Source organism: Zonotrichia albicollis, chromosome 37 (assembly GCF_047830755.1).
Source record: "Zonotrichia albicollis isolate bZonAlb1 chromosome 37, bZonAlb1.hap1, whole genome shotgun sequence".
Lineage (NCBI taxonomy): Eukaryota > Metazoa > Chordata > Aves > Passeriformes > Passerellidae > Zonotrichia > Zonotrichia albicollis.
In genome coordinates, this window is record NC_133855.1 from 1,467,388 (window position 1) to 1,481,790 (window position 14,403).

Here is a 14,403-nt window from a genome sequence, read left to right on the forward strand (position 1 = left end):
GCTTAAATTGGGAATCAACATTCAAAATTCTGAATATCCAAGGGTTGCTCCCAGACAAAGCTGCCAGGATAGGTAGGTGTGTCTTTCCAGAGGCCTTTGTCTCTGGTAACTGCTGTTCATTACCCCTGAAACGCTGGGGTACCGTGGTTTCCTTCCTGTTGAGATCATGGTGACAGTGTGGCGAACCTGTGGAACCAAGGGACCATTGTGACATTTTGGGTATCATCAATACCAGAGACCATTGTGACACTGTGGGGCCTCGTGGCACCAAGGCCATCACTGTGGCTCTGTTGGGCCGCATGGTCCCAAGGGGCCAGTGTGAAGCAGCAGGGCTTTGGGAACCAAGAGGCCATTGCTGCATTTCAGGGCCTCGTGGAACCAAAGGGCCGTTGTGATCCTGCAGGGCATCATGGATCCATGGAGAGCATGGTGGAATTGCAAGGCCCCATGGAATCATGGAGACCATTGTGACACTGTGGGGCCCCATGGAACCAAAGGGCCACTGTGACCCTGTAGCGCCTCATGGAACCAAGGGGACATGGAACAGATCTGGCTGGTTTGGCCTCCCAGGGGCCACCTGACAGGTCCAGCTGATCTTGGAATGCTGAGGGCTGCCTCTCATCAGCCGTTGGAGAACTGGAGCTCTGTCCTTTCCTTCCTATGGAAAAGAACCATCTGTCATTCCAGGTGCCAATGGCCTAAATTGATATTCCCCCTAAAAAACTCCTATATTAAAGGTTTCTCCAAGACAAAAGCTGCTGGCCTTGGCCTCTGGTGGTCACCTCTCATCTCAAGGAAACCCTGAGCAAAGTATTTGAACAGGTTTGACTACTGTAATAATCAATGAGTCTCTCCTCCTCTGAAAAACTCAGATGGTCTTCGAATCGTATGTGGCTTTTTTTTTTTCTCATTTTGTATTATGCACAAAATATTAATTTCAGCTACATAATATTATTCTTCTCACTCTACCAGTGTTATCTGCCACAAATTACCTCCACTACATATGGATCCAAGTCACCTGTATAAGCAACCACAAGAAAGAATCCAGCAGGAATGATTTGTCCCTGTTCCCATCTGTCCCATCTCCTCTGGAGCTGGAGGTGCAGCCCCAGCACTTGGCAGGGCTCAAGGGTGAAGCCCCAAACTGCCTTTCCAATCAGCATTTTGCAACCTATGTATCTTGCTACTGCACAAGAACATAATTTTGTTTTCAGTGGTACTTATAGGGCATTATTGATCAAAATGCTTAGGCAGCTCCACAAACTGAAAATCAATCCTAAACAGTCCTATCCCATTCCACGGTTAGCTACTGACGCGACCCCTAACGTTGGAGCCATATCCCATATCACCGGCGGGTGGTCTCACGTTATGTTGAAGGGGGTTGGCCCCATCCACATTCAGGAATTGCTGATGATGCTGTGCGCCATGTTACTCATTAATCCGAAAGCAATCCTGGTGGATTCTTCTGTTTGAAGTTCGGTAAGCTCCCGTGGCTCTTTGCCCTCAGGGCAAACAGGAAAAAAGGTAGGGATAGGGGAATTGATGAGCTAAGCATGTTCAGAGCCAACAATGTCAAACTGACCCTAAGAGCCTTGCCAAGCCATGGGGACAAAGCCAAGTACACCGGGAATTGGCCATATTAGGATAGGAGTTCAAAGTTTAAGGAGGAAGACTCATCAGGAGACCCCTACCCACAATGAAGGCAACCGGAACAACCACCAAGATGATCCTCAAAAGAGATGTCCCTGCCCACGCTCCGCCTACACCACGCCCCTTATGAATATGCTTGCAAAGACATGATTATGTATGTGATATGATGAAACCCTGCATTCAAAACTGTATAAAAGGCCTGCTTTTGTTATGGGTTAGTCAGAAATCCCTTTTGTGATTTCTCCGACGCGTCGCAATAAAATACCTCCTGCCTATGTTGACTTAAGCTGAGTCTCTTAGGCAGTTACTCTCGCCTTTTGGGGCAAAATTCGGCATCAAGGGCTCACAAGTTCAGCTCCCACCCAGAGAACTTGCAGACCCTGGGCTGCTCTTCTTGGCCCCTGCACGCTCAGCCAGGCTGAGACGGACACTGATGGTTTCTGGGCCAGGCTCTCTGAGCCCAGCCCAGCTCCCTGCAAGCTCTGCCAGCTGCCCTGAGCTCTGGGCAGCACCAAGGGCCTCTCCCCAGCCCAGCCCAGCCGGCTCTGGCCCCACAGCTCTGCTCAGGCCAGGCTGCTCTGGGCACTGCCCCACAGCCTCAGCCCCTGGCAAGGGCACAGCACAGCTGCAGCTGCCACAGGACTCAGTCCCAGCATGAGGGAAGGTGCCTGGCCAAGGGAAAGGAGGCTCCCTGGGGGCCCTGCTCTCCTCTGCGGGAGATGCTGAGAGCTCTGCAGCCCTTGCTGCCATCCCATCTGCCCAGGGCAGCACAAGAGCCCCGGCCTTGGGGCCCTCAAGAGCTGCTCCTGCTCCAGGCCCAGGGCCCATCCCAAAGCTGGGGCGCCCACAAAGCTGTGCCCATTTCTGTTCATTCCTACTCTGATCAGGATGGTTCCTCAGTAACTTGGAGTTTGGTGGTGAAGTTTACTTTTCCAGAGGTCTCTTCTATCTTGAGACCTTCAGTTGAGAAATTCAGTGAGAAAAGCTGATTAAGATTTGTTCAAAACACCCAAACAAGACAAGCCCATGGGAATAATTCAAATCTTCAGTTCTTCTGTGGTTAATTAGACAAATATCAGAAGTGTACTCAAAATGAATCTACTATATTGAAAAAAATGCAGAGAGAATTATTTAGTCCTGTTAGGTTTGTTTTCCTGTATTTAGATTGCTATTAGCAATTCCCAGTTGATATTGATCCCCAGCCCCTCCTCATGCAGTCTGAACAGATATGAAAATCAAGCCCCTTCATGGTTGACAATCAATCACACTTTGTCTCTACCCCCTCCCCACAATTTCCCTCATCCAGCCCCTGGCACTCAGAGCAGCTGAGGAATGGAGTCACATCCCGGGGTGTCCCCAGGGCTCAGGATTGTGCCCAGGTCAGTGAAATCTCTTTATTGATAATGTGGATGATATCGCAAGCTGGGGGCTATGTACAAATCACAAATGGGACAGGACTGCTGTGGAACATGCCTATAGCTGTTTTATTTATTTTTCAGCATCAGTCTTATTACCTGGTTATGACAATAGGAAGATGCCAGCAGCTCACATTTCAAGCAGCAGACCAAGAACGTAATGTTACAACTTACTTTATAAGTTTTTTGACCAATCAAAAAAGGAAAAGCATATTGACAGTAGTTCTATCCAACAAGTATAAGCACATGTACCTTTGGTTAAAACAATGATTGTTTATTTTTAATACAATACATACTTGTAAGCCTTAAAACACATTGCACAGAGCTCCATTATTGAGCTTCAAACTTCCTAATATCTCGCTACATATACTTTTCTTTAGCTTAGGATGGTTTTCTAGACAAGCGTTTATACACAGACCATTGTTCTATTTGTCCTTGCTTTTCTACTTTTTAAATAATTTTTCTGCTGACCTATCTCATGGCTGCTGCTTAGCTCTAATCACAGTTTGACTGTCTCTGAGGCCTGCCTTTTGCAGCTTTCCCAAAACCCTCTGATTTTGTGGATTCTCACAGATGAGGCCATCGAGGGCACCCTCAGTCAGTTCCCAGGTGAGTCCAAGCTGGGTGGCAGTGTAGCTGTGCTGGAGGGCAGGAAGCTCTGCAGAGGGATCTGGCCAGGCTGGAGCCATGGGCCCAGGACAATGGGATGAGGTTCACCAAGGCCAAGGGCCACGTCCTGCCCTGGGCTCACAACCACCCTAAATCCCTGGCTGTGCCCTGTCCCTGATCCCCACAGCCTGTCCTGTTTCCTTCATCCCTGCATTGCCAGGGACTCTCTGGGTCAAGGGAGCTCTGCTGTGGGGATGGAGGGAGGTGCAGGTGCCACCACTGGAGTGGGAACCGGAACTCACCAGGTATGTGTCCTTTGGGGGTCAGGAACTGGTGGGACTCAGAGGCACAGGAAGTTTCTCTTCATGGCCAACCGACCATGGTTGAAGAGGACACAATTCAATAACAATCACGCTCTTACCTGAGCAATGTGCAATGTCCATGCAGCATCTGACATGTCCACCATCCACAAGTGATTTCCATACTAAAATTATTTTTAAAAATATAGTCCAGTGATAGAAATAAACAAAGTGACGTTCTTGTATCAAGATGCCTATCCTGGAGTGGTGTTAAAGCAACCTGAACAATTCCTGATTTGCAAAGCTCTCAGTGGTGGATGGAGAATGGGGCCAGGCTGCTTTGAGTGTTGAGGAAATGCTGAAACCAGCCTAACTCATTTCATCTCCTCCTGTCCTGGCCGATCTCCCCTCTTTCCCCTTCCACCCATTGGCTTTTATCTTCCCCCATGCCCCCCGGTGAAGAGCCTGGCTCTGTGTTCTCCATCCCCTCCTGGCTGGCACTGCCAGGCTGGGATGAGGAGCCCCTCAGCCTTCCCTGCTCCGGGCTGGACCAGCCCAGCTCCCTCAGCCTCTGCTCACAGCCCAAGGGCTCCAGCCCCGCCTTGGAGGCCCTTCCCAGGCCCTGCTCCAGCTGCCAGACATATTTCCTGCCCTGGGGAACCCAAACCAGGCCCCAGTGACCTGGATAATCCACGTCCTTGATGTCCTGGTCACACAGCCCAGCCCCTCGTCCCTGTGACAGGTTTTGGGGTTGATCTTGTGGAACATCCTTGGAGGAGGCTGTGGCTCCAGGTGGGCCAGGGGGATACCAGGGGACAGGGACCCTGCTGGGCATGAACAACTTTGGACTTCTGGGGGGAAACTGTGAGGGGGGGCTGGGGCAGAGTAACCAACCCAGTGACCTCACACAGCCCTCCTGTGATGTCACACGGGCCTCCTGTGACATCATAGTTTATTCTCTGATGTCACAAAGCTGGGCTTTGATGCCACAACCCACTCTGTGAAGTCACACAGCCCTCCTGTGATGTGACAACCCAATATGTAATGTCACAAAGATGATCTCAGATGTCACAGTCCACTCATTGGTGTCATAGTCTGCTCTATGATGTCTGTCCTCTGCCCTGTGATGTCAAAGCTGGTTCTGTGATGTCACAAGTCATTATCTAATGCCATACAGTTTATCTCTGATGTCACAGCCAACTCTGTGATGTCATAGTCTTATCTGTGATGTCAGTCCTCTGCCCTGTGATGTCACAGCCAGCTCTTTGATGTCACAGAGACAGCCTTTGATGCTGTAGCTGCTTGATTACTTCCCATAATGTGATGTAATCACCCACTCTGTGATGTCATAACCCCCTCTGTGACCTCATGTCACCAGATGATAAATTGTCAACACCAGGTGAGCACACACAATGCTGGTTCTCCAAAACCGCAGGCCTATGGAAACCACACAATGCCCACTGTGTGAAAAGGGGAACTGAAATTCACCAGCCTCAGTGTCCTGCCAGCTCAGCCAGGCCTACTGGAACATTGGGGTTCACGAGCACCAGGGACCTCCAGAGAGGCCCCCAAGGCAGAAGAACCCATGGGTAAAGGGGAGGGGAAATATGTTAATGATTTTGGGGAAATGATTATCATATGTATGTTTAGTCCAGGACAATCAATGAATATGTGTGCAAAATACCGAATATAAACAGAAACCTTCCAGCACTCAGCATGCACAGCTTTGGGAGGAGCTATCCCCCCGTGCATCTGGACAAATAAAGAATGCTGCTTCTTAATGCTACATTGGCATTATGGATTTTTCTATTTTACTGAATTTTTGGTAACAGTCCCACTCCCAAGGAAAGCTCTTTCTCCTGCTGGTCACAAACAGAGAAGGGCTGGTGGGAGATGTGGTGGTTGGAGGCTGCCTGGGGCACAGTGGCCATGAAATAATCGAGTTTTCAACATCCGGTGAAAGAAGGAGTGGCATCATCAAAATGTCTACACTGGAATTAGAGAGGGCAGACCTTGGCCTACTTGAGATGCAGATTTGGAGAGTACTCAGTCAGGTACTGATTTTTAAAGAGAAAACAGCCTTTAAAAACAAAGGTGTCCAGGAAAGATGGACACACTTAAAGAAACTAAGTATTAAGGGGAAGGAGCAGCCTGTCCCTCAGTGCCAAACGATAAGCAAGCGAGGAAAATGACTGTCCTGGCTGGGCATGGAGCTTTCATGGGAACTCAGCAGAAAAAAGAGGGGACATCACCTTTGGAGAGAAGGTCTGGCAACTCAGGGTGTGTTTTAGAGTGTTGTTAGGCCATGCAGAAAGAAAAGCGGAGATGTGAAACGTCAATTAGATGTTAACCTGAACACTTTGGTGAAATATAATAAAAAATATTTGCATAAATAAATTAATAGCGAAAGGAAGTGTAAGGAGAACCTCTATTCATTGTTGGATGCAGTGGGGAATAGAGTAATTAAAGATAAGGGAAAGGCTGTGGTACTCGAACCCATTCTTAGCCTCAATTTTCAACAATAAGTGAAGTTGTCCTCAGAACAAGCGTACCCTGAGATGGTGGATGGGCACAGGGAGCTGCACAGGCCCCTGTAATCCAGGAGGAAGCAGCTGGGGACCTGCTGAGCCACTCAGATGCTCACAGGTGTCTCTGGGAGCAGATGGGATCCATCCCAGGGGGATGAGGGAGCTGGTGGATGAGCTCCCCAAGCTGCTCTCCATCATTGACCATCAGTGCTGGCTCAGCAGGGAGGTGCCAGAGGACTGGAGGTGCCAATGTGAGCCCATCCCCAAGAAGGGCTGGAAGGAGGAGCTGGGCAACTCCAGGCCTGTCAGCCTGCCCTGGGTGCCCGGCAAGGTTATGGAACAGATCACCTTGAGTGCCATCACAGGGCACCCACAAGATGGCCGAGGGAGCAGAGCCAGCCAGCGTGGATTTCAGTGTCTGCATTGATGATCTGCATGAGGGGACTGAGTCCAGCATCAGGAAATGTGCAGATGACACCAAGCTGGGTGTGAGTGTGGATGTGCTGGAGGGTAGGAGGGCTCTGCAGAGGGCCATGGACAGGCTGGATCCAGGGCCCAAATCCAACAAGGTGAGGTTGAACAAGACCAAGTGCCGGGTCCTGCACTTTGGCCACAACAACCCCTGCAGTGCTACAGGCTGGGGACAGAGTGGCTGGACAGCAGCCAGGCAGAAAGGGACCTGGGGGCACTGATGGACAGCAGGCTGGACATGAGCCAGCAGCGTGCCCAGGTGGGCAAGAAGGCCAATGGCTCCTGGACTGGATCAGGAATGGTGTGGCCAGCAGGAGCAGGGCAGTGATTCTTCCCCTGCACTCAGCACTGGTGAGGCCACACCTCGAGTGCTGTGTCCAGTTCTGGGCCCCCAATTTAGGAAGGCCATGGAGGGGCTGGAGCATGTCCAGAGAAGGGCAAGAAGGCTGGGGAGGGGTCTGGAACACAAGTCCTGTGAGCAGCAGCTGAGGGAGCTGGTGTTGTTTATCCTGGAGAAGAGGAGTCTCAGGGAGACAAGGCAGTGTCAGGGCACAGGTTGGACTTGATGATCTCCAAGGTCTTTTCCAACTTTGCAGATTTGTGATTCTCTGAAACCATCCTTGGAGCAGTTGCAGGAGGAGCCCTGGGCCCCCTCTTCAGCAGCTCCAGCAGCCCAGGTCCCTCAGCTTCTCCTGCCAGCCCCAAAGCCCATCCCTTCAGTCCTGCAGAGCCTCTGCAGCCCCTCCTCATTGCTCAGAACAGGGAGCCCCAGAGCCAGACACAGCAGCCCAGATGTGCCCCCCTGGCCTGGGGTGCCTCTGGCAAGGGAGCAGCACCAGGCACTGCAGGAGCCTGCAGACAATTCCTGCAGGACTTGTAGGATGATCCTACTCGCCAAGGGATGGTGCCAAATCAGGAACTGCTATGGGGAGTGGGGCCAGAGAGGAAAGGGCAAACAGGGAAGGGCTGTTTGCATGGGAGGGGACATGAATGGGCAGTAGTAAGAAATCTGGATCAGGAAAGAGGAAAGAAAGCAAAGGTGAAGCCAAGGAAATGCTTGGGGCTGTTTGGGGGTGGCTGCCAGGCAGCCCTGGCTCTGGGAACAGCATCTGCAGTGGGACAGGAAACTCCCAGCTGATGGGAACAAACTTTCTGGCTGACTGCAGAGGCCAAGTCAAAGCTGAGTGGTTTCCCTGCTGTTCCCCAGCCCTTGCTGGCCCCAGGGGCTGATGGCATTTGTGCCCCCTCAGGTTCATGTCCCCACACCAACAGCATGGGGGTGCTCCCCCTGCTCTGTACAATGCAAACAGGGGCTGCTGAGCCAGTGCTGCCATGTCTGTGCCTGCCAGGATGGGGCACCTGTGTGAGCTGGGGGAGAGGCCAGGGCTGCAGAGGGGGGATGTTGTTGGCAGCTCCATGAGGACGCTCTGGGACGCTGCCCTGGGCTGTGCAGCGCACTGGGGATGGATCAGCCCCTGCTCTGCTGCTCCTTCCCGTCTGCCCCAGGGCCCTTGCAGAGCCCCAGCCATGCTGTTTGCCCCCAGCCTGCCCACGGCCAGCCTGGGGCTGCTCACGGGGCTTTTCTGTGCTGAGCCTTGGCCTGGGCGTGTTCTTGAGAGAGCCTGGGCAAGGAGCCTGGAGCCCCCAGGGCCTGGGCTGAGGCGTCAGCGCTGCCCCAGCAGTGCCCATGGCCTGTCCGTGCTGCAGCCCCGGCACTGCCACCCCCAGGGCTGTGCCCGGCCCCGAGAGCACTCAGGCCCTGCAGCAACACCAGGGCCACCAGGGCAGCGGGGCAGGGCCATGGCAGCAGCACTGGCAACACCAAGTGCTGCTGCTGCTGCAGCTGGGCACAGCTGCTGTGCCAGCCCTGATCTGCCCCCTGCTCTGCACACAGACATTGCTGCTGCAGCTCCAGAGAACGGAACAAAACGGGCATCTCTGGTGAAAACTTGGCTGGGAGATATTTCACTTCATTTGAAGCCATCAAGACCACAGCTCCTCATTGACACAGAATAGGCCCACAGTGAGTGCTGAGAAAATCAAAATGTTAAAGGGTAGAAGCAATGACATTGCTTTGTGAACCTCATTGAAATCCTAAAAAAAGGAAAAAATAACCAAACTACCAAACCACAAGAACTATTAAAGATGTTTTTTGTTATATGTGATTTGCAGAAAATGACCAGCAGTTTAATGTTTCTGAAACTGTCCAGTCAGCATTTTGCACACTGCAGCCTTGAGCTCCTGGTTCCTCAGGCTGTAGATGAGGGGGTTCAGGGCTGGAGGCACCACCGAGTACAGAACTGACACTGCCAGGTCCAGGGATGGGAAAGAGATGGAGGGGGGCTTCAGGTAGGCAAATATGCCAGTGCTGACAAACAGGGAGAGCACAGCCAGGTGAGGGAGGCAGGTGGAAAAGGCTTTGTGCCGTCCCTGCTCAGAGGGGATCCTCAGCACAGCCCTGAAGATCTGCACATAGGAGAAAATCATGAACACAAAACAGCCAAAAGATAAACAGACACCAAGTAATGAAATCCAAATTTTTCTGAAGTTGGAGTGTGAGCAGGAGAGCTTGAGGATCTGGGGAACCTCACAGAAGAACTGGCCCAGGGCATTGCCATGGCACAGGGGCAGGGAAAATGTATTGGCTGTATACATCAGAGCATTGAGAAAGGCACTGGCCCAGGCAGCTGCTGCCATGTGGGCACAAGCTCTGCTGCCCAGGAGGGTCCCATAGTGCAGGGGTTTGCAGATGGACACGTAGCGGTCGTAGCACATCACAGTGAGAAGGGAAAGCTCTGCTGAGATGAAGAACATAAAGAAAAGGAGCTGAGCAGCACATCCTGCGTAGGAGATGTCCCTGGTGTCCCAGAGGGAATTGTGCATGGCTTTGGGGACAGTGGTGCAGATCATGCCCAGATCGCTGAGGGCCAGGTTGAGCAGGAAGAAGAACATGGGCGTGTGCAGGTGGTGGCCGCAGGCTATGGCGCTGATGATGAGGCCGTTGCCCAGGAGGGCAGCCAGGGAGATGCCCAGCAAGAGGCAGAAGTGCAGGAGCTGCAGCTGCCGCGTTTCTGCCAATGCCAGCAGGAGGAAGTGCCTGATGGAGCTGCTGTTGGACATTTCTTCACTCTGGGCATGGTGGACTCTTGAAAGGAGACATTGACAAAGGTTAATCAATTTTTTTAGTGAATTCTATGTATTTTTTTTGGAATCTCTGCAAAATCATTTCTCTTCCGGTGAGGAAATATGGCTAAACTATTTTGATTTTTAGTTTGTGCTGCTGAGTACTGGCTGCATCTTTTGCACTGCTCTCAGGCTGAACACTGCAGAGCCCAGAGGGAAGTTAGGGCTCTCTGTTACCAAGCAGACAGTGCTAGTCCCCACCCAGGAGTCTCTGATCATTATATCTTATCAGTTTCAGGGTGCCTGCACTTAAAAATTTCTTGAAGAATGAAGTGGACATTTTGAATTCTCCAGTTTAAAAACAATTTTTCTGCATACCCTTCTCTCTTTCCCTCTGCAGCTGGACAGGAATGGATACCAAGGGTTATTCTGGCTACCTGCTGCCTGCAGTGGTGCCTACTGGGAGCTGTTTCTCTCTATCCCAGCCCTGTCCCTGCCAGTGCTGCCCGAGCCCAGCCCAGCCCTGGGGGCTCAGCTCTGCCCTGCAGACCCCTCCTAGCACAGGGACCTGCCCAGGGGCATCTCCCTGGCAGCAAAACCTTAAGGGCAGGCCAGACAAACAGAGATGCTGCAAGCCAAGGTGCTGCTGCTGCTGCCTGTAGGAAAAGGAGGCTGGGGAGGCACTTTCTGAGGGAGAGCTGAGGCCCATCAGCTGATGGCCATGGTGACAGTGCACGAGTGTCAGTGACACAGCCAAAGCTGACAGCCCCTTTCCCTACCCTTTACTAGAAAGCTGAGAGCAGCCCTGGCCATGCAGAAGCATCTCCAGAGCAGGAGGAATCTGCCCTGATGGGGGTGGCTCCTTCCACCTCCAACTTCTCCCCTGCAGCATCCATGGGGAGCTGCCAGGCAGGCTGAGAGCTGCCCCTGGCAGGTGGCACATGCCCTGGGCTGGCCAAGAGCCCTGAGGGCTGCAGGAGTTGCTCTACAGGACAGCCCTGGGCAGCCCTGGCTGCAGCCCCAGCTTCAGCCCCTGCAGCCGTCCCTGGCAGCAGGAGCCGTCCTGCCCTGTCCCTCTGACGGTGCCCAGGGCAGCCCCGCTCTGCAGCACATCCTCCTCCTCCTCCTCCTCCTGTGCCAGAGAGAAACTGGGAGAGTCCTCCTGACACATCCCCCAGGCTGTGGGGTGTGCTGGCTTCAGGAGATCCCTCCAGGAGCACAGGGGACATTGCCCTTCACCCACACACTCACCATGCACAGGGCTGTGAAGATCTTTCCCCAAGTGAAGTCTCAGCTCAATGTCTTCCCAATCCTGATTGCCTTCAGCCTGTCTCTGCCTGGCTCCTGTGCCCTAAGTGCCTGCAGCCAGAGCCCTCAGCCCTGCTGGGCTGGGAGAGGAGCTGGTCCTGGCAAGAGCTGTTCCTTTAAAGCTCAGCAGCACAGACACAGCACAAGGACTGTAATGAGCCTCTAGGGGATTTGATGTTGTTTACATCAGGCTCAGTCCCTGAGAGAGTCTTTAAAAAACTTCTGAAGAACTCAAATGTAAATTTAGACTCCAAAGTTTCTTGAAGTTTTAATGGGTCCCACTGAGGAACACGACTGGAAAAGTGTCCCCAGGTTCCAGTTAGAGCAGAACACTGGAGGCAGTGATGACTGCTGGGGACAAACAAGGCAAAGGTGTCTGTGGTGCTGAGCAAAGCTGGATGTGTTTGAGGAATGCAAAGGGCCAAGGCCTGAGCCCCAGCCCCTGGCCAGGCAGATGCTGTCCCTCCCTCCTTGCTCAGGGCTCTTGCCGGGATGGGCACTGGCATGTGGGGATGTGCAATGGCAAGGGCAGGAGCATGGGGCGGCCCCTGCCAGGCTGCTGAGCAGGGACAAGGAGGCAATGAGGCCCCAGGCCTGCAAGGGTCACTTGTCTCCTGCTGCTGCCTCAGGCCCAGGCCCAGCAGCCATGGCCAAAGTGCTGCCCAATTTGGCTCTGGCAGGGCTGTCTTGCAGCTGCTGCACATGCCTGTGCCCTGTGCAGCCCAGGCTGTGCTACGCTGTCCCTGCCCTGCGCCTCTGTCCCTGCAGGCTGTCGGCATCCCCCGGCTGCCCCACCTGGCTGGGCCCTTCCTTTGCTGACAGCTCTGCCTCCTGCCTGCCTCTGCCTGCCCGCACAAAGCCTTGGTCTGACCCAGGCTCCTTCTGGGGATGTGCTGCACCACAGCCCTGCCCTGGGATCGAAATTCCTTTCTCTTTGGGTCCTGTGTGGCCCTTCCCATCTGCCCTTGACATTAATTCTTTCTTTCTCTGTCTGTTCTCTACTATGTCAAAAAGATCCATCATCTCTGAAACCACCCTTCAGTCCCTCCCAGGTCTCTCCTTTGCTGTCCTCCTTCTCCACTTCACTGATCACAGAGCCCTTTTGTCCCTATATTGTGCTCATGTGCTTCAGGCCTCCAAACCCCACCTTGGGAGATCTCTGGGCCCTGTCCCAGGTACTGCAAAATGAAAACATTCTGCTCATAGTCTAAGAAAATCACCTTAGGACAAAACCAGTCAGACCTGTGTGTCCTGGCTACTTTTGCCTTGGAGCGATCCTTGGATAGATGGAATTTTTTAGGCCAAATTTCAGTTTTGCCCATGGGCACTTTGATGTGAGCAATGATTCTCTTCCATTGGAAGGAAAGCAGAGGCCCAGTGTTTCAGGGGCAGATGAGCAGCAGCCACCAAGGGCCAAGGCGAGCCAGACCTTTCTGGAATTGCAGCTTGTGCCTGAGAGAAATCCTTGGATACACATAATTTGGGAGGTAGAATAAAAGTTTTGGCCACTGGTCCCTTGATGAAAAGGTCATTTCTTTTCCATCTGAAGGAAAGCAGAGAGCCCCAGGGTTTGATGGTAGATGAGAAGCAGCCCCTGGAAGGCCAAGCCAGCCAGACTCGTCTCTCCTTGCAACTTTTGATTGGGAACTATCCTTGGATATATGAAATTTAGGGGCCAGATCTCAAATTTGGCCACAGTCCCTGGACGAGGAGACTGTTCTATTTCCATCACACGGAAGGCAGAAAGCCCCAGTGTTTCAGGGGTAGATGACAGGTGGCCATCAGAGCCCACAGCGCCAGCCAGAGCTGGCAGGTTTTTTCTGGGAGAAACCCTTCATATAGTGAATAGTTTAGGAGGAGTAGCAATTCTGGCCGTGGAGGAATAAGAAGATTCTTTTCCATAGGAAGGAAAGCACAGAATCCCAGTGCTTCAGGGGCTGATGAAGTGCAGGCACCAGAGACCAAGGCCAGCCAGACCTGTCTGTAACGGCAGCTTTTGTGTAGGGGCAATGATTGGATATAAGACTTTTGGTGGTAGAAACCCAATTTCAACCAAGGGCACCTGGTGAAGGATGGTTCTTTTCCCTTAGGATGGAAAGGGCAGAGCCCCAGTGTTTCAGGGCAGAATTGAGGCAACCACCAGAAGCCAAGGCCAGCCAGACCTGTCTGTATTGGGAGATCTTGTCTGGGAGAAAAAAACCCCTTGAATGTAGGAATTTTGAAGGACAACTACCAGTTTTGGTCATGGGTGCTTGTGCAGGAGAAATATTTCTTTTCTTCCATTGGAAGGAAAGCACTGAGCCGCAGTGTTTGAAGGCAGGTGAGACCCAGCTCTCAAGAAGACAAGGTCAGCCAGACGGGTTGTAATGGCAGCTTTTATGTGGGAGAAATCCCTGGATATTGGGAATTTTGGAGGGGGAATCCCATTTTGGCCATGGATGCTTGAATGAGAAGAGCAGTTCTTTCCCATTTGAAGGAAAGCCCAGAGCCCCAGGGTTTCAGGGGTACAAGAGAAGAGACCCTCGACATGCCAAGGGCAGTTGCACCAGTCAGGCCAAGCCAACCAGAGCAGTTCCCTGTTCCCTTGGATCCATGGCGCCCTGCAGTGTCACAGTGGTGGTGTCACATTGGATCCTTGGTTCCATGAGGCCCAGATGTGTCACACTGGCCTCTAATTTCCATGGGGCTCCGGAGCGTCACAATGGTCCCTTGCTTCCATGAGGCCTGGCAGTGTCACAGGGGTCTCCTTGGGGCTGCAGTGTCACAATGGACCCTTGGTTCCATGGGGACTCACAATGTCAGAAGGGTCTCCTTGGTTCCATGAGGCCCTGAAGAGACCCGTGATTCAACGAGGCCTCCAAGTGTCACAATGGCCTCCAGGATTCCATGAGGCCCCACAATGTCACAATGGACCTTTGGTTCCATGGGGTCCTGTATTGGAATATAAATCCCAATATTACCAGTTAGATTGTGCCTGGGCCAGTCTGACCCTCGCTGCTA

General features: G+C 52.6%; 1 protein-coding gene across 1 annotated transcript; it reads right to left on the reverse strand.

Annotated features, from left to right (window-relative positions):
• Positions 1 to 9,159: 9,159 nt before the first annotated feature.
• On the reverse strand, positions 9,160 to 9,747 carry LOC141726634 (olfactory receptor 14J1-like). Its single transcript, XM_074531585.1, has one exon. The coding sequence runs from the start codon at positions 9,745 to 9,747 to the stop codon at positions 9,160 to 9,162; it is 588 nt and encodes a 195-aa protein (XP_074387686.1).
• Between the last annotated feature and the right edge of the window lie 4,656 nt (positions 9,748 to 14,403).